Source organism: Rhinoderma darwinii, chromosome 2 (assembly GCF_050947455.1).
Source record: "Rhinoderma darwinii isolate aRhiDar2 chromosome 2, aRhiDar2.hap1, whole genome shotgun sequence".
In the NCBI taxonomy this organism is placed as follows: Eukaryota; Metazoa; Chordata; class Amphibia; order Anura; family Rhinodermatidae; genus Rhinoderma; species Rhinoderma darwinii.
In genome coordinates, this window is record NC_134688.1 from 398138178 (window position 1) to 398159280 (window position 21103).

The 21103-nt window shown below is 43.2% G+C and overlaps 1 protein-coding gene across 2 annotated transcripts; it reads left to right on the forward strand.

The window, feature by feature from the left end:
• The first annotated feature begins 483 nt into the window (after positions 1–483).
• Positions 484–21103, forward strand: PDHA1 (pyruvate dehydrogenase E1 subunit alpha 1). 2 transcript variants are annotated; one of them, XM_075854026.1, is made up of 12 exons: positions 484–672; positions 2056–2070; positions 5130–5198; positions 5672–5845; positions 7932–8058; positions 9303–9394; positions 14749–14841; positions 18891–19046; positions 19705–19776; positions 19869–19936; positions 20377–20485; positions 20571–21103. In XM_075854026.1, the coding sequence occupies exons 1-12, from the start codon at positions 610–612 to the stop codon at positions 20733–20735; spliced, it is 1203 nt and encodes a 400-aa protein (XP_075710141.1). In that variant the 5' UTR covers positions 484–609; the 3' UTR covers positions 20736–21103. The 2 variants fall into 2 exon arrangements, with proteins under 2 accessions (XP_075710141.1, XP_075710142.1); XM_075854027.1 differs by lacking the exon at positions 2056–2070.

Consider the following 21103-nt stretch of genomic DNA (forward strand, 5'->3'; position numbering starts at 1 on the left):
ACTGTAATCATGTTTTCAGTACGGGAGAGTTGTCCTACAGCGAGGCAGGGACTCCTAGCGTCGTACATAAGTATGATGCTTGGAGCCCGGTTCCCTGCAGTGTGTTCGGTCCGGGACTTGCGGCCGAAATACGTCCGTCAATTACGGACGTAAATAGTGTGTGTGCACATACCCTCAGGGACGAGGGGATTCCCTCATTTGTTGCTATAGACAACTGCTTCAGTTTCCAGTGCACACAACACAGTACGGCTTAAATATAATTTGTGTATGTGATGGCTGATGAGGGACTTCCAGGCTCCACAATGGCTGTGAACTGCCGTTTTTTGCACCTTGTTATTCCTCACACTTGTCTGTAAGCACAGGCCAGTAACACAACCAAAGCCGATGCCGATCCCTAAAATAAACGAATTCCTCCAATGACCTTACTAAAGATGGCCGCCGCGGGCATACGTCAGGGACGTGTTTTGGTGACGTCAAGGTCGCGCCCGGCAGTGCATTGTGGGATTGGCCGTTAGAAGGTTACCGGCGGCCGATAAGATTTTGAGGTCGTCTGTGTGACCAGACTGATATCTTGGAGAGTGACCCGGATCCTCTCCTGACCGGCCGCCCATGCAAAAGATGCTGTCTCTACTGTCCCGTGTGTTCCAGGGCTCGGCTCAGAAACCTGTCACTGTAAGTAGGAGAGAGAAGGACAAGTCACCGGAGTGAAGTGCTAGTATGTGAGGCGGCGGGACACCGGAAGACTACGGCGGGGACGGTCATTAGTAGTCCCTTCCCCTTCAATCTGTGTTCTCCATAGTAACCAGTCAGAGGCCACTAAGGACATTGGGTGACATGTCTTCTCTCCGCTGAATATACGCTGAACTTGGCCACAGACAAGCCCCAGCTGAATCTATTCCATTTCTGCAGAGATCTCTTGTTCAGTTATTCACAATTGCTGAGATTTGCCATGATCATGTCCGATGTTCTCTCCTTGTACGGGGTTATAGGGCTTAACAATGTTGTATAAATTTGGGGTCACCATTAGTCTCCGGCTTTAGACACTCCGGTTTATCACGGCTCTATGAATGTTGCAGAGCCGGGATCTCCTCCTGTTATGGGATAGTTGAGCCCGCTCCGTATGCCATGGGTGTCAAATTGAATGTATTACTGCTAACAGCTGAGATCGGAGGTAACTCTGATCCCAGTTGTTTAACCACTTAGTTGCTGTGGTTAATCTAAGCCTTCACGCAGAACGGGCGCTCTCATCTCATTGGCAAACTGAACACAGGATGCCAATGGGTTGTCCTGGCCCTTGCAAGGGGTGTAGGAATAAATTTAAAACTTGCCTGGTCCTGAAAGGGTTAAGCAACACCCCAAAAGACGCAGAAGTTCAAAGAACAAGTAGATAAATATTATAAACTGCCATAACAGGGTTTTCCATAAATCCAAACATAATATGCTTTCAAATCTACTGACTGCAAAGATTATTTACTAGTCCCCCGGCCAAACCCTCTATCTATGTGATTAGATGCGGTGTCCCCCATACCATGGTGGCCAATCACAGCGATGTACCCAAAGTGGCGGGGGACCCAGCAAACTGCGTCTAAGTAACAGGAAGAATCACTGTTCTCAGTATATTTGAAAGTTTGTTTTTGGATGTGGCACCATACGGCTTTTTTTATTTTTTTCCAGTGGCAGGAAAACTGCTAAGGCTCTGATCACATCTGTGTTCTATATTTCCGTTGTTCTTCTCTGTCATAGGAGTAAAATAGCTGAAATAACCTCAGTGACCGATCCATCGACTATAATGGGGTTTGCCGGATTTCTGTCGTGGTGTCTGTCATTTTTTTCCTCCCAGATTTGCTAACGGAGCCTTCAACGCAGATGTGAACACAGCCTCATTTTTTTTTCTGCCCGATATTTGTAGTATTAACCCTGGGTGACCTACTGGAATGTGCCCAGGGCATAGCACAGGGTGCAGGTAGATCCTGACCACAGACACCACGTGGTAGCCCATCTCTTTGGTAAGACTATGTTTCTTCTTTTTTATGTTTCGGCATGCGGCTGTGTAAGGGGGCTGCTAGTGAGGTAAGGAACTACTTCAGTTGTCAGTGATGTTTCTTCTTAGTTGTGTGCGTTGTTGGATGTTCTTCAATACACCAAGCTCGCTTGTTTCCATTATACATTGAAATTAAGCAGGATTATTACATTCAGTTCTGGGTAAGAACCTGTGGACGTCTGGAATACTCCCGGCATATGGGCCGAACGTGTCCATAGGGCTCCGCTAGCTCGATGGAGGACAGAAAAGTGTAACCTTTTGGCCTCCTGGTTGGTATACGTCGGGTCCCACAAAAAAAAATAAAAAAATATGATTGTGGTATATGTTTGGTTTTTTTTTTTTGCTTGTTTTTTACATCGGAGCCTATGGGTGGCTTATGCCGCCGTATGGCATATGTCGTAGCTATACGTTTACTCCATAAGCCATGGGCTTTTCAGTAGCTTTTTATGAGATATGTACATTAACAGATGCCATTCAAGGAAAAAATGTGTCTATTTAAAGAGGCTCTGTCACCACATTATAAGTGCCCTATCTCCTATATAAGGAGATCGGCGGTATAATGTAGGTGACAGTAATGCTTTTTATTTAATAAAACTATCTGTTTTCACCACTTTATTAGCGATTTTAGATTTATGCTAATGAGTTGCTTAATGCCCAAGTGGGCGTGTTTTTACTTTAGACCAAGTGGGCGTTGTAAAGAGAAGTGTATGACGCTGACCAATCAGCCTCATGCACTCCTCTCCATTCATTTACTCAGCACATAGGGATCCTGTTAGATCCTTATGTGCTGTCTTATACTAACACATTAACAATACTGAAGTGTTTAGACAGTGAATAGACATTCCACGGGATGTCTATTCACAATCTCTGCACTTCGTTACTGTTTCTATGGTAGTTACAGCAGAGGATACGTGATCTCGTTGTAACCTGTCATTTACAGCGAGATCTCGTGAGATCACGTTTCCTCTGCTGTAACTACCACAGAAACCGTAACGAAGTGCAGAGATTGTGAATAGACATCCCGTGGAATGTATTCACTGTCTAAACACTTCAGTATCGTTAATGTGTTAGTATAAGGGTATGTTCACACGGCAGCCTCCGTTACGGCTGAAATTACGGAGCTGTTTTCAGGAGAAAACCGCTCTGGAATTTCAGACGTAATGGCATGTGCAGGTGTTTTTCGCTGCGTCCATTACGGACATAATTGGAGCTGTTTGTCCATGGAAAACGGCTCCAATTACGTCTCAAGAAGTGACAGGCACTTCTTTGACGCGGGCGTCTTTTTTACGTGCCGTCTTTTGACAGCGGCGCGTAAAAAAAATGACCGTCGGCACAGAACATCGTAAAGCCCATTCAAATGAATGGGCAGATGTTTGCCGACGCTTTAAAGCCGTATTTTCGGACGTAATTCGAGGCTAAAACGCCCGAATTACGTCCGTAAATAGGGTGTGTGAACCCAGCCTAAGACAGCACATAAGGATCTAGCAGGATCCGTATGCGCTGAGTAATTGAATGGAGAGAAGTGCATGATGCTGATTGGTCAGCGTCATACACTCCTCTGTTCAACGCCCACTTGGTCTAAAGTAAAAACACGCCCACTTGGGTATTAAGCAACTCATAAGCATAAATCTAAAATTGCTAATAATGTGGTGAAAACAGATCGTTTTTCTAAATAAAAAGCATTACTGTCACCTACATTACAGCGCCCATCTCCTTATGTAGGAGATAGGGCACTTCTAATGTGGTGACAGAGCCTCTTTAAGTCGCTTAAGATCTCGGCGAGATATTATCATCATATTCCTAATACAGAGAGAATCCTGTAATCTGGCATCTGATAATCCAGCATGCAGAAGATTTAGCAGAGATGACCAATTATAAAACAATGTTATAAAAGCATATTCTGGTTTGGTTCTTTCTGAAGGTTATAATCTGTCCTATAATCTAAAATATCTGATAGTCCGGCACTTGTGAGGTTTTAAAGAGGCTCTGTCACCACATTATAAGTGGCCTATATTGTACATGATGTGATCGGCGCTGCAATGTAGATTACAGGGGTTTTTTCTATTTAGGAAAACGATCATTTTTGACAGAGTTATGACCTATATTAGCTTTATGCTAATGATTTTCTTAATGGACAACTGGGCGTGTTTTACTATATGACCAAGTGGGCGTTGTACAGAGAAGTGTATGACACTGACCAATCAGTGACCAATCAGCGTCATACACTTCTCTCCATTCGTTTACTCTGCCGATAGCGATATAGCTATATCGTTATGTGCAGCCACATAAACACACTATAACATTACTGCAGTGTCCTGACAGTGAATATACATTACCTCCAGCCAGGACGTGATGTCTATTCACAATCCTGACACTTCGCTAACGTTTGTGTGAGATTTACAGCAAGGCAAGTGTAATCTCGTGAGATTATGCTGTAAACTGTCATTTAAAACGAGATTACGCTTGCCTTGCTGTAAATATCACAGAGACGCTACAGAAGTGTCAGGATTGTGAATAGACATGACATTACCTGGCTGGAGGTAATGTATATTCATTGTCAGGACACTTGAGTAACGTTAATGTGTGTTTATGCAGCTGCACATAGCGATATTGCTATGTGCTGTGTAAATGAATGGAGGGAAGTGTACGTCAGATTTAATGCCGCATCTTTCTTATCGTCAAAACAGTGGACACCATGACGAAACCTAAGTCAATGGGGTCTGTCGGGCGCCGGCGGTATTCATCATACAGCATCGTGGGTTGTGTTATAAACAGAAGCCAAGACGCATGTGACAACCGAGTCTTAGACCTAATTCAGACAGAGACAAACCCTTGTGGGTAACTTCTCAGGAATATTCAGACCCTTTCTTACAGGTTATCCTGCAATGAGATTTGGGCCAGGGAAGATGAAATGATGCATAATGTTTAGTTCCCTGCATGCACCTCCTCTATGATGATGGCGGGTCACCGCATGCCCCGTTGTCTTTACCGTCACTTGTCTCATTGTATGGGTGTTGAGCTCGTATGAATGACCACGACTATTATCCATCTTCCTGATGTATTTCTGTTCACTTTTTCTTGTTTTAAGGCCGCCCGTGTTATTGTGGCCACTCGCAGCTATGCAGACTTTGCATCTGAAGCAACATTTGACATCAAGGTAAGACTTTTGTGTGTGTAGTTGGAGATTCCCTGCGCCGCTGCTCAGCCTCTTACATCCAGCTCTTCCTTGCGCATGAATCTTCGTTGTGGAGCCTTCGTTCAGAAAGTAAATCGATTAATATTGTTTAAAATGACACGCAAATTCAATATAACCTAATGAGCGTGAAAAATATCAGGCGATCTTTACAAAAAATGTGACCCTTTTTTCTAAATAGCATAAAAATGGCATGTAGACGTAGGGATGTATTAGGTGCAATATCCCATTGCGTTTATTGGCCCTGCAGCCCCGGCCTATTAATGAGGCGACACAAATTGTACATGTAATAAGGAGGTTTCATGGTTTATATGAAGTTGCCAACATACACACGCCGTGTCCCCGAGCTCCGTGCATCACAAAAGAAAAAACCTGGTACGTGTGCGCCAACAACTCTACATTTGTTAACTAATATACCCATTTTTCACTATTCCTAGAAATGCGACGTTCACCGATTGGAAGAGGCCCCACCAATCACAGCTGTGCTGACTCGCGAGCAGGGACTGCAGTACTACAGGACTATGCAGACCATCCGGCGCATGGAACTGAAGTCAGATCAGCTCTACAAGCAGAAAATTATTCGTGGATTCTGTCATCTTTATGATGGACAGGTAAGAGCTGTCACAATGAAGATGTACAAACCTCGGCCCACATTTATTCATGATAGTGTATTTTGTACCAATTAAATTGGGGATTGTAGTTGCCAAAATTGCACCCTATTTATTGAAAGGCGACTGTGTCTTTATAACTCTGGTGCATTCGGAGTTGTCTGACACTTGAAGGGATTTTTTTTTTATCATATTGCTTTTAGTATGATATTAAAATAAATTTTATTTGTGTTCTACTTTTTACTTTTTTCTCACTTTTACTTCTCTATGGGGGCTGACCTTTTTTTTTCATCTCTGTGTCGATTAACGACACATACAGAGATGGAATACGGCACATACAACCCCATAGAGAATATGCCGCTCCCACACAGACCAAAACGAAGCTCGTTCGCTGAGCGAAATCCGGCGCCATTTTCATGTGGACCGGAAGCCGCTGCCGGACAGTAAGAGGACGACTTCCGGCCGCGGCTACCGGCCATATGTTCAAGGAAGCGAAGGCGCAAGGCATAGGAGCGGAGGCAGCGGCAGGAGCAGGTAATTTTATGTTCGTGTATGATGTGTGTATTATCTCCGTGTATGTTCGTGTGATACTGTCTGCTGAGCACTGTATCTAATCCTCCTACACTGTGCAGTCGCTCAGAAAATGGCGGCACACAGTGTAGGAGGTTTGAAGATTCAAATCCCTCCTTCTCCTGGCACTAGCCAGAATAAGGGAGGGGGGATTGTGTGAGGACACTAGAGACGTGTGTCTATCCCAAATTTGCAGCATAAAGCAATGAGGTTGCTTTACCACATTGACCATGCTGCAATTTTGGGAACGGCTCCCTCTAGTGCCCAGCACATGGAAATGTTATAACTTAGAATCTAATTTATAATATTTCCTGACTTGTGAAAAAATTAAAACAATGTGTAATCACTCAAATAATAATTGTTTAACTAAAAAAAAAAAAAAATTCTAGCGACACATTCCTTTTAAATGTCTTTTTATGCCTGCTATAAGGCCAGGATCGTACACCGTATTGATGCAGTTTTTGGTGACGGTTTTTTGAACCAAAGCCAGAAGTGAATCCACAAGAAAGGAAAGATATAAAGGAAAGACTGAGATATCACCTTTCTTTTGTGTCCACTCCTGTGTTTTGACTCAAAAAATGTACCCAAAAACTGCAAAAAAATTGTGTGTGTGATCCTGTCCTAAGCAGCGCCTTGTTTCACCTTTGCCATAATTTTCTCCACTTTTTTTCTTTTTTGACATAAAAAAAAGACGTGTATTGCAAATGTTAGCGCAATCTAAGGCTTCGTTCAGATCTGCGCTAGGGCTCTGTTTAGTCAGAGCTTTCCGTCGGAACGGAGCCCTGACAGACACAAACGGAAACCATACGCTTCCGTTTCTATCACCATTGATTTCAATGGTGACGGATCCGGTGCCAATGGTTTCAGTTTGTCTCCGTTGTCCAAGTGTTCCGTCGTTTTGACAGAATAAATAACGCAGTCGACTACGGTATTGATTCCGGTCAAAACGATGGAAACCATTGGCACCGGGTCCGTCACCATTCACCAAATCAATGGTGATGGAAACGTATGGTTTGTGTCTGTCAGGCCTCCGTTCCGACGGAAAGCTCTGACGGAACATCTGAACGGAGCCCTAGCGCAGATGTGAACGAAGCCTTAGATTCGACTTTTTATCCTGTGAAATTTCCACCACCAGCAGGCGTAAATTAAATAATAAACGTGGGCCATTGAATTCAGTTACATTGTCTATTAAAATAATTGTCTTTCTTCGCCGGCTCTTACAATTTTCTAGCCAGGTACAATTACATTGTGATGATGCTGATTGTAAAATTATTCTGTGCTATTAATCGTATTGGTTGGTAAAAGCTCCGGTCCACACCGTTCACTTTAAGTGAGCAATTTTGAATGTGGCATGTCATGGGTACTGGGCATGTAGCTTCTTCTGATGGCATCAAAGTTGAAAACCATTTGTCTGCAGGAAGAGCGGAGGGGCTGCCCCTCGCCCGGAGACCAGGGTGTAGCAGGGGAGCTGTATACAAAGCTGTATCTAACTTCATTTTCTGTTACTTTCCTTCTACAGGAAGCGTGTTGTGTTGGTCTAGAAGCTTCTATAAACCCCACAGATCACCTAATTACAGCCTACCGTGCCCATGGATACACCTATACCCGTGGCATCTCTGTAAAGGAAATCCTAGCAGAGCTTACAGGTACGTGTTTTCCAGCCCCAGTAATGCACTCAGGGTTTTTTCCCAGGGTCAATGTAATATTATGGAGTTGGTGTAGGAACATTTTAAAGACCGTTCTAATGTCTTTGATCAACTGAGCTGGGAAATTGTACGGTGTGTTTTTGTTTTGTTTTTTGTGTTTTTTGTTTGTTTGTTTTTTAAATATATAAAGGTGCTCTTCAGTAATTTATTTTATATTTTTACATAGAAATCTAAAGAAAAAAAGATTCCTCCCCCTAAAAATAAATATACTGATCTGTCACAACTATATATAAAAAAAAAATATTTAAAACTGGGCGTGTATTGTGTGTGTACATCTGGGCGTTTTTACTTCTTTTACTAGCTGGGCGTTGTGACTAGAAGTGTGTGATGCTGACCAATCAGCATCATCCACTTCTCTTCGTTACCACCCAGCTTCTGGCAGTGCACAGACACACAGCGTGTTCTCGAGAGATCACGCTGTGACGTCACTTCCTGCCCCAGGTCCTGCATCGTGTCGGACGAGCGAGGACACATCGGCACCAGAGGCTACATTTGATTCTGCAGCAGCATCGGCGTTTGCAGGTAAGTAGCTACATCGACTTACCTGCAAACGCCGATGCTGCTGCAGAATCAAATGTAGCCTCTGGTGCCGATGTGTCCTCGCTCGTCCGACACGATGCAGGACCTGGGGCAGGAAGTGAGTGACGTCACAGCGTGATCTCTCGAGAACACGCTGTGTGTCTGCACTGCCAGAAGCTGGGTGGTAACGAAGAGAAGTGGATGATGCTGATTCGTCAGCATCATAAACTTCTATTCACAACGCCCAGCTAGTAAAATAAGTAAAAACGCCCCGATGTAACGAACACAATACACGCCCAGTTGTACTTTAACGTTAAACACGCCCAGTTGTACTTTAGAAAGGCTCATTTGCATAAATATAAAAATGGTCATAACTTGGCCAAAAATGCTCGTTTTTAAAAAAACAAAACGTTACTGTAATCTACATTGCAGCGCCTATCTGCTGCAATAGGAGATAGGGGTTGCAAAATCTGGTGACAGAGCCTCTTTAAGGGTATTTAGTTATGATGTCGTGGTTACTCTCCGATCCCTAAGGATGTGGACGGTGATGATATCACAATTTTTTTGGATAAAATATTCTCGTGATGTCACTTCATGGCTAGATTATAATTTGTTAAGTCGTGGGAAACTTAATATTTTCTTTGCTTTTGGTTCTTTTACAACAGGAAGAAAAGGCGGTGTTGCCAAAGGTAAAGGGGGCTCTATGCACATGTATGCCAAAAACTTTTATGGAGGAAATGGCATAGTAGGGGCACAGGTATGTGAGAGGTTTTCATTTTTAGTACCATCATCACCCAGATATACTGTGATTTTTGTGAAGATCTCATTATGAAGGCAAACATTTGTGCAAAAAGTGTTTTAGTTGCGAATAATCTGTCCTACAAATGGAGACCAGTCATTCCTATGCTGTCCGAAAAACTCCACAGCGCACACCAACACCGCTTTACTTCGGAGGGTAATTTGATGATGGATGAAATGCAAATCCATCAAAATAACCGCAGTGGATGTTAAATGTATGTTCTTTTAACTGGCACATTTCAGCTTCATATTTTTCATACATAAGTGACTGGCTCCGTGAAGCTTCGTGACTCTTTTGAGAGTGAGAGACCACCCACCGGACTGAGCGAGCAGAGATTTACATAAATAAAATAGAGGTTACACCGAACTACAATTCTGCAGAATTTATGCTGAATTCTTCCCTACAAAACTATTATCAATTTGCGCAGCTTCTCCTCCTACTAAGCAAGGATTTCAGAGATGACCAACGCAGCCATGAATGGGTTGTAGTTGTATAACCCAATATGTCAAAGTTTAGAGCTGATTATAAATATGTATTTGACATAAGAATATATTTATGTAGTTCACCTCTCTAATAGTTTAATTGCTCATCGTTGCCGTGAAAAAGTATTTTCCCTTCACCCAATTCCCCCTAAATCCTACAGTATGTCACCCATGTGAAAAAGTAATTGCCCACTAAACCGAATAACTGGTTGTGCCACTCTTGGCAGAAACCACTACAATCAAACATTTGTGATAACTTGCGATGAGACTTTTACATCGCTGTAGAGGAATTTTGGCCCACTCTTCTTTACAAAATTCTACTACATTGGAGGGTTTTCGAGCATGTACTGCCCGTTTAAGTTCTTGTCACACCATCTCAATGGGATTCGAGTTAGAACTTTGACTCGGCCACTCCAAAGCCTTAATTTAGTTTCTTTTGAGCCATTCAGAGATGGACTTGTTTGTGTGCTTCAGATTGTCCTACTGCATAATCCAACTGTGCTTGAGATTTAGGTCACAAACTGTCAGCGGACATTCTCCTTTAGGATTTTCTGGTCGAAAGCAGAATTTATGGTTCCATCACTTCTAACAAGTCGCTCCGGTTCTGCAGAAGCAAAACAACCCCCGACCATCACACTACCACCACCATGTGTGACTGTTGGTATGATGTTCTTATGGTGAAATGTTTTGCTAGCTCTATGCCAGATGTAAATGATAGAAAATAGTGATATACCCTCACTACAGGGATTAATCTCCACAAGAAAAGTCCACAAATATTTCAAGACCAAATCGCTGGAGTAGGACACGAGTTTTTGTTAAAATATAACTTTTACTTTAGAAAAATATAAAAACTAGTGTACAAACACATATACAATAAGATGGCACTTCTGCATTGAATTCAATGAATAATTTCAGAAACTTTTGATTTTAGTTAGGAATGAAACCTAAACCTTCTTAAATAGCCCCTCAGATGTAAAGGTTTATTTTTTGCCACACAGATGGCTGTTGAAAAGGAGTACATATTCCAAACTCCTGTAACCGCTCCTTAATCATAATTCTCCCGATGCGTTTTTTCTAGGCTTAGATTCATTTAGGGCCATTAAAAAACTCCTCGGTAGTGAGGGAACGTTATGAATCATAGTTATGGTTGTGGCACCCAGAAAGGGAATGTTTGCAGTGGCAAAGTGGGACCCATGTTCCACTCTAGGCGCCCATGTCAGGTGTCTGACGTCATCATTGGAACGTATGTTTCCTCTGCTTTTAAAAGACGGTCTATGTGCCTCCCTTAATCCCACTCCCCCGTGATGTTCGTGGGTGTGTGGTCTATGCAGAAACGTTGATTGGCCGCCGCCACTATGTGACCTCTGACATCCAGTTTGTGGGCGGCAGGGTCTAGTGGAGGTGCCGCCCATCATGTCTACCCTTAGTGACGCATCGCTGGCAGAATAGTTGTTCTGGATCTCGTCTCCAACATGCGCGCTAGTGCGCAGCCGTCAAAGAGCGGGACCCTATTGGACAGAGAGCGATATAAACACAGAGCTCTCTCCGGGAGCTACGAGTGGCGTGACACAAAGGAAATAAAGCTCGGAGGGGTATATATTTAGACATTACAGGCCCTTTTCTATTATAAGGAGAAGATGCTATTTAAGATATGTTAATGGTTATTTAATCGCAGAAGGCTGAGGTACGCTTCGTATTGGCTCATATATTACATTCTATTAATCCTTGGAAAGATATAAAGGCATGTTCATACTTCCATATAAATCAATATATGAGATATTTGCTTGAGAGTCCTAAGACGTATGACAATGGGAATGCATGACGTCTTTTAGCATACACATCTCTGCTATGGCCGACTGACGCCTTCCTGTATATTTACGGGAAGGTGTCCGTGCCGTAGAAACTTTACGAAAAAAATAGGACGTCCTATTTTTTTTTATTTTACGGACCGTACTCCCATACTTTATCATGGGAGCATCGCCCGTAAATGCGGACAGCTGTCAGTGGCGGTGATTACAGGTCATATTTACGGGCACGGTCATGTGCATGGGGCCTAAGGGTATAAGAGAATGTATATCTCTAAAGGGACAGATATATTATAGCTATTCTAAGGGTATTTATATCTTCAAGAAGAACATTCTAAAATCTGCCCCGACGTTCTAACTAGAAAATCCGTTCTATATGTCAATTAAAGGACAGAACACCTAACCGTTTATAAACCACTATATTCTACAAGGCTGTGTCTTATGGCCCAAGTGAGAGTTAAAGGAAGCAAGCAAAGTTTAACTGTTCATTTAGACCATTGGGTATGATGGAGTTAAATTTAAAAATCCAGTGTGATTCTCTCTGTAAGCCCACCCTATCTATGCCCCCCCCCCCTTTCGATGTTGGATGTATTAGTTCTATGGCGATGAATTTCAAACATTTTTATGTTCTAAAAGATAGAGATTGGTCTGTAACAAGACCAATCTCTTCCAAAAACATCCACTTTGATGCATACGTCCACAGATTATTAGCCCAAAAGTCTTGGGGGGGGGGGGGGGTCATCGAGATGTTTTTTTGCCAAATGTGAGCTGAGCCTTTTGGTCAGCTATGGTTTGCGCCTTGCAGCTCTTCTATGATTGCCATTTTTTCTCAGTGTCTGTCTTTTGTGATCTCCTGGATGAGTTGGTGGTACGTTGTTGGTGAAATTTTGGTAGGCCAGCCACTCCTGGGACGGTTCACCACTGCTCCAAGATTTCTGTGCTGCTTTTTGGGACCTTTTTAGCCTGCTTCACATTGCCAGACAAGTTTTTATTTAAATGATGTTTGAGATTCAACATGTCTGGCGGTAATCATGCCTGGTGTGACTAGGGAAATTGTACCCAATTGTGTATTGAATTGAATTACTTTTTCACATGTGGCCAGGTAGGGCTGAACAGCATTTTTCCATAAATTAAATCGTCATTTAAAAAAAGCATTTTGTGTTTACTTAGTTTATCTTTTAACATTTACAAAGTTTCATCTGAGACATTCAAGTGTGACAAAAAGAGAAGAAATTGGAAAGGGGGCAAATACTTATTTTGCACTGTGTGTATGCGTGTATAATAAATATATATATATTGCATTCGGAAAGTTTTTGGACCCTTTCATTTTTTTTCCCATATTGTTATGTTGAAGCCTTGTGCTAAAATTAAAAAAAAATCCACGTTTTTGCCCATCATTCTGCACTCAATACCCCATAATGACAAAATGAAAACGTAAATATTCAGCCCCTTTGCTATGACACTTGAAATTTAGCTCTGGGGACCTCCCATTTCTCTAGATCATCTTTGAAATGTTCCTACACCTTGATTGGAGTACGCCTGGTGGTAAATTAATTTGATTGGACATGATTTGGAAAGAGACACCCCTGTCTATATAAAGTCTCACAGCTGACCATGCATATCAGAGCAAAAACTAAGCCATGAGGAGGAAAGAGCTGCCTGTAGAGCTCTGAGACAGGATTGTGTGGAGGCACAGATCTGGAGAAGGGTGCAAACAAATCTTGACTGTTTCCAAGAGCACAGTGGTCTCTATAATTCTTAAATGGAATCAGTTTGTAACAACCGAGACTCTTCCTAGAGCTGGCTGCCCCACCAAACTAAGTAATTTCGGGAGAAGGTCCTAGGTAAGAGAGGTGACCAAGAACCCAATGGTCACTCTGGATGGGCGTCACAGATCCTGTGTGTAGATGGGAGAAACTTCCAGAAGATCAACCATCACTCCAGCACTCCACCAACCTGGGTTTTATGGCAGAGTGGATAGAAAGAAGCCCCTCAATAAAAGACACATGAAAGCTGCCTGGAGTTTGCAAAAAAAGCACCTAAAGGCTCTATTTGACTGAGAAACAAGATTCTGTGGTCTGATGAAACCAAAATTGAACTTTTTGGCCTCAATTCTAAGCGTCGTGTCTGGAGGAAACCAGACACTTCTCATCACCTGCCATGTTATGGTGACATGTCAGAAGTTTTGATTGGTGGGGGTCCGAGCACTGAGACCCCCACCAATCGCTAAAACGAAGCTGCAGAAGTGCTCAGCCGCTTCTTTTCTGTTCGACTTTTTCCGGAAAGCCAATGTATCGAAGTACATTCTCATAGACTTTCTATGGAGTCCGTACTTTGATACATTGATTGTCACTATGAATGTCAGAAGTTTGTTGACCGTTTAGTTACCCTTTAGTGAAAACTTGATCCAGAGTGCACTGGACCTCAGACTGGGCCAAAGGTTCACCTTCCAACAAGATCATGACCCTAAGCAAACAGCCAAGACAACACAAGTGTGACTTAGGGACAACTCTGTGATTGGCCCAGACGTAAACAGAATTGAACATCTCTGGAGACACTTGAAAATGTCTGTCCATCGATGGTCCCCAGTCAACCTGACCGAGCTTGAGAGGATCTGCAGAGAAGATTGGCATAAAATCCCCACATCCAGCTTGTCAAACCTTGTGGCATCATACCCAAGAAGACTGGAGGCCGTTATCATTGCCAAAGGTGCTTCAACGAAGTACTGAGTAAAGGGTACGAATACCTCAATGCGATATTTTAGTAAATTTAGCAAAGATTAATAATGTGTTTTCACTTTGTCATTATGGGGTATTAAGTGCAGAATTAGGGGGGAAAAACTTTTTATTTTAGCACAAGGCTTCAACATAACAAAATGTAAAAAAATTTAAAGGGTCTGAAGTCTGTGTGTGTGTGTGTGTGTGTATAATTAATATATATGTATTTGTCTGTGTTAGAAATATACTATGAAATTATTATCTTCGTGTTTTTCTGTTGGGAATTAATTTGAATAAATACTTTTTAGGTCCCTCTTGGAGCAGGTATTGCTTTGGCCTGTAAGTACTTTGGAAAGGATGAGATCTGTCTATCATTATATGGTGATGGCGCTGCTAATCAGGTAAGATTTTTAGATGACGCTGTACATACTGTATGTTTTTTATTTACTTTGCAATATGTGGTTCAGTATGTTTTTTAAAAATCAATATAAAGGTGGATTCCTTACAGTTAACCCCTTTTTACACAGGCCTATGATCGAGTGAACAAGTGTTTATACAAACGCACGTTCCCGATCATTGCCGCGTGTAAACAGGGCAATGATCAGCTAATTTTCGAGCAAATGTCCGCTCATTGACTGATTGGATATTTTATGCAGCAATAAATGGTCGCTAGTTAGCAGCGCATCCCTCTGTAAACGGATGTGCTGCCGATAAGATGCAGATGTATGGGGATGAACAATAGTAGTAACAATCATTTAGTTCTCACACTAATGACCATTGCTCCATTTGAATGGAGCAAATGAGCGTGTTCGGCGCTAGTTTCAAAAGTGGTAAACACGGCCTGTAAAACCACCTTTAAAGTAGCAAATCTATGGAAATTTACTACCAAGAGGTAGTAATGGCACATATAAGTGTATTCTAAACAGGGCTAGATGCTTATCAATAAATGGGATGTACGATATAAAATGTATCAAGGGAAATTTCCCAACTTCTGCAGTGTAGACCCTGGGATCTGTGTTTTGCCTTCCTCTAAGTAAGGGCTTATTTAGACTAATGTGATATACGTCCGTGCAACGCGCGTGATTTTCACACGCCTCGCACGGACCTAGATTAGTCTATGGGGCAGTGCAGCCAGTACGTGAGTTTCACGCATCGTGTGTCCGTTGCGTAAAACTCACGACATGTTCTATATTTGAAGTCAATGGGTGCGTGAAAATCACGCGCAGCACACGGAAGCACTTCCGTGGGACGCGCGTGATTCGCGCAACAGCAGTAAAAAGTATGAATGAAAAGCACCACGTGCTTTTCTGTTTACAAACCTACAAACCGTGTCATAATGATGGCAGCTGCGCGAAAATCACACAGCCACGCATCATATGGTGATGACACACGAAGCTGTTAAGTGCTTTTTGCGCGCGCAAAGCTGCGCGTTTTTTTCGCGCGCAAAAGGCACACACTCGTGTGAATCCGGCCTTAATGTGATGACCTAGTTATAACCCCTTCACTTCCATATGAAAACTGTCCAATGCTTCAGCCTGTGTTTTGTTAAAATTTGTATTCATATTAGGATCAAGAAAAAAGCCTTTTCTATACTGAATCAGTAAAGAAGTATTCGGCACGCAGATTGGAGTTGAAAATGTTTTTATTTATTTATATTTTTGCTAGTGGCTAAGTGCGACTTTTCAATCTTGTTGACCATCAGGCGCTGAAAAATTGTGCAATCACATAGAGCTGGGCGATTAATCAAATTAATTAGATTAATTCGCCCTGGAGTGCTGTGACTATTTTGTTTTTAAACAGAATCGTTGAATCTTTTTCATAATCTCACCGTCGGTCTGAGCTACAGGAGGAAGCTCCGCTCCGCCGCATCGTCACCTTGTGACTAAAATGGAGTCGCTCGTTTACCACTGTTGCTCCCCTGCGCTGAAGCTGGCCGCCATTCCATCCATTCAGTGAGGAGACACAGGACGCAACAATGCTGTCTCCTCCCTCCTCCTGTGGCTGCCCGACGTAATGTTCCGCAGTACTGGCACGGCATTTAGTCTTCTATTGACTGGCAGCTTATGAAGTGATATGCTGCCAGTCAATGGCGGGAGGTCATTCAGAAAAGGGATGGGGGGGAGGATTGGTGCCGAAGCCCCTGTCATCACGGTCCATATAGGGACAGTGATGTCAGGAGAGAAGGAGTTCCCGGCAGAGCGCTAGAAGCGGCTCTGCTCCGGGACTAAAACTCTTGGGAAGCTCCTGACATCATTGTCCATATATGAACAGTGCTGGCAGGAGCAGAGCAGTGTCCCAGGCAAAGTGCTAGTAGCGCTTGCCCTGGACTTTGTCTCTGGGATTGCCCCTGACATCACTGTCCATATATGGACAGTGACGTCAGGGGCTTCCCCGGAACGGAGTCCTGGAGCAGATCCTTTACTAGCACTCTGCCCGGGACTTCAACTCTGCTCCGGACATCACTAGCCATATATGGACAGTGATATCAGGAGCAGAGCAGGAGTCCCAGGCAGAGTGCTAGTAGCGCTCTGCCCGGGACAATAGCTCTGGGGTTGCCCCTGACATCCCTGTCCATATATGGAGAGTGTTGTCAGGGGCTCCTCCTGAAGTGGAATCCCCGACCAGAGCGTCGGCGATCCTCTAATCGCTACCTGCAGGGAGATGGGGGCTGTGTGGCACTATCTACAGTGGGGACTAAATCTATGGGGGTACAACCTGGTGGCCTAACTTCTTTATGGGGGCATAAAGTGAAATTTTCTGCCGTTTTAGTGCCGCTGTGACCGCATGGCGGAGCCGAAAGGAGCCTATGTATTGAAAGCTAAATTAGCTTGGTGAGGAAATATATATATATATATATATATATATTATATATATATATATATATATATGTGTGTGTACAAGATGCCTATTACAAACGGGCAAAGAAATAAACATTTTGATGTTCTTTAAATTATCTCTTGGTATTTTTTTCAGTTTGTTTAAAAGTAATAAGAAAATCGAGATTCAACTCGAAAATCGCTCATAGGGTTGAAAAAAATCTAGTTTTTATGTTGTGGCAAAATCGCCCAGCCCTACAATCACACTAGGCCTCATGCACACGACCGTATTTTTCCCACCCGTAAATACTGGCGTAAATACGGGTCCGGTGTCACACGTATTCCACCCGTTTTGCACCAGTATTTACGAACCCGTGCCCGTAAATATGGGTCCGGTGTCACACGTATTCCACCCGTATTTACGAGCACGTTTTTGGCGGCAAAATAGCACTGCACTAATCGGCAGCCCCTTCTCTCTATCAGTGCAGGATAGAGAGAAGGGACAGCCTTTTCTGTAATAAAAGTTAAAGAAATTCATACTTACCCGGCCGTTGTCTTGGTGACGCGTCCCTCTCTTCACATCCAGCCCGACATCCCTGGATGACGCGGCAGTCCATGTGACCGCTGCAGCCTGTGATTGACCTGTGATTGGCTGCAGCGGTCACATGGCCTGAAACGTCATCCAGGACGTCGGGCCGGATGTCGAGAGGGACGCGTCACCAAGGCAACGGGCGGGAGACCGGACTGGAGGAAGCAGGAAGTTGTCGGTAAGTATGAACGTTTTTTATTTTTTACAGGTTTATACTGATCGGTAGTCACTGTCCAGGGTGCTGAAAGAGTTACTGCCGATCAGTTAACTCTTTCAGCTCCCTGGACAGTGACTATTTACTGACATCGCTTAGCAACGCTGCCGTAATGACGGGTGCACACATGTAGCCACCCGTCATTACGAGAGCTCCATAGACTTCTATGGACTGTCCGTGCCGTTATTACGGCCTGAAATAGGACATGTTCTATCTTTTTCAACGGCACTGGCACCTACCCGTGAGAAAACGGGAAGGCACCCGTCGCCAATAGAAGTCTATGAGCCCGTTATTAGGGGTCGTAATTACAACCCGTAATAACGGGAGTTTTTACGGTCGTGTGCATGAGGCCTTAGTGCGTTTATATCGTCACATATACTGGGTATGATCGATACCACACATATACATTCTATCATGACACCCATACTGCAGCTACTAACATTTCTCTATGCAGTATAATACTGTATGTATGCCTACGACCTATGAGATGATGTATTTGCTTCATGTGACATTTTCCTGTTATGTATGGAGGATTTAATGTTTATCGATTTTTGATTGTACAATTTTTCAGTGCCTGATGAAGGATAACAAAACCGAAACGTTGCACTTAGCCACTGGCAAAAATATAAATAAAAACAAAGAAACATTTTCAACTCCAATCTGTGTGCCGAATACTTCTTTACTGATTTAGAATTGGGTTGGGCCCCTATTCGTGCACCACCCCGAGCTAGTGCTACCGAAAGGCTACACTTTTCTATACTGTAAGCTTTGAAGTGCAATTTTCTGTTTGGTCACAGAATGTCAAATATTCTTCATTGTATGGTTTTACAGGGGCAGATTTTTGAGACTTACAACATGGCTGCCTTATGGAAACTGCCTTGTATCTTTATTTGTGAAAACAACAGATATGGTATGGGCACCTCTGTGGAACGGGCTGCAGCCAGTACAGACTACTACAAACGTGGGGACTACATCCCAGGCCTCAGGGTAAGTATCTGATCTTTGTACATATCGATGTGGTGATGAACCCCAACTCCTCTCTTGTGAATAGAAAGAGAATCTAACTCCCCAGGGCACTGCCAAAAACCAGCAGTAGTAACTGATACAACTTTTCCCAGTCCAAGATTCAGTACTGACTTTATATCTCCGGAGCCTGTATGCACAGATTGTCACCTTTTTAAATTTCTCCCTTTTAGTAGGCTGCAACCTAATGGGTTACACACAGTTTCCTGTTCCCGTGAAGGGGTTTCCCACAGACACACGTGATTGCTGGGGGTCAGACCTCTGGGCGAGCATACGCACCAGCGCTCCATTGTCATGAAGCATCACTTGGGGTCCTAGTGGTCGGACCCAAGCGATTTCGCAAATAACCCATATATCCTGTGAATAGGGGATACAAAAATTTTGAGGGAGAACACATTCGAGCAGTCCCCTTACCTCCTAGGGCCACCTGTAGGCACAGGGCTTCCTAGGGTAACATGTAGACACGATTCCCAATCCGACAAGATATTGTTCTTCAGACACGTCTGCCCAGCACATAGTTAACCCAGTCAACCCATGTTCCAGCTTGTAAATGGCCATCAGATATTCTAATAGAAAGGTTGTGTTTGTAGAGGTTTTATTGTTTCTAAATTATTTGTGCTAGGTTGATGGCATGGATGTCCTTTGTGTCAGAGAAGCCACCAAGTTTGCTGCTGATCACTGCAGATCTGGGAAGGTATGGCGTGTTTTGTATATATTGTATACACTCTCTAGTTATACTATTTGTAAGCTTTGTCTTATATTACCTGTACTATGCACCTTCCTCAGGGACCTATTCTGATGGAACTTCAGACCTACCGTTACCATGGACATAGTATGAGTGACCCTGGAGTTAGGCAAGTACATGTATCTCAATACCCAAAGACTAGGTGGCTTTTATTCCATTCTATACTTGTGGCTCTTCTACACCGATGGTGGCACAATTTGTTTTAGTGTATAGGTTTAAAGTTACCTTGCCAGAAGGAAAAGCAGAATTACTCTCTGCACTCGCATTGTTAAAACCTTTGACAGGTTCTGGGCGGCTCATAACAACCACTGCTCGGGACCTTAGCGGGCAGCAACTTCGGGGGTAGGGTGAGCACCTTCCCTCTGGCAAATGCAGCACTTTCAGCTTTTTCCTGGAGGGGCACTTCCTTACATGTAGACCATAGCAGAATAAGGTAGCCTGCATAGTTTGGAGGTTGCATTAGCTTTTTGTTGCCATGTAATAATGTCTGATAATTCTAAAAAGAAGTCCTAAAAGTGTGAAAATGAGTCTTCAGCGTTTTAATTCCAGCTACCGAACAAGAGAAGAAATTCAGGAGGTGAGGAGTAAAAGTGACCCGATCACCCTGCTGAAGGACAGGATGCTTAACAACAACTTGTCCAGCGTGGAAGAACTGAAGGTATAGTTCATGTTCACAGTTATGTGATTGGGTTCTCTGGCTACACAAACTCTCCCCTCCCTAACACAACTGTTGTCTGTTGTAGGAAATCGATGTTGAGGTGCGAAAGGAAATTGAGGAAGCCGCCCAGTTCGCCACCACTGACCCAGAGCCCCCTCTAGAGGAACTAGGAAATCACATTTATCACAATGAACCTACTTTCGAAGTACGAGGTGCAAACCCCTGGATCAAGTACAAGTCTGTCAGCTAAACCTCCCATTTAGTCCTACAGGAAAGCCATTTCTTCTTTAGTCTGTTACTCTAAGGTCCCCAAGATGAAAACTGTTCATTATTTCATTTAACCATTTCCAGCTCTAATGGGGATAAGCATCACATGTCTATAGCAGTCTCTATTTTAATTTATGCAACTGGGACTCCTGTGTTTAAGGCAACTGGTAGAATCGGTTCAATAGTTTTAGAGTCTGCGTATTGAATGACCCCCAGTGGTCAAAATGGTGTTTCAATTACTTTTCTTGATTTATTTATACAGGGCTCCTGTTTTTAAGGTTATCCAGAAGCTTATCATGTGTATTACCATACATGCATTTTTGCAGTCAATAAAGTTGGCCTTGCTGTAAA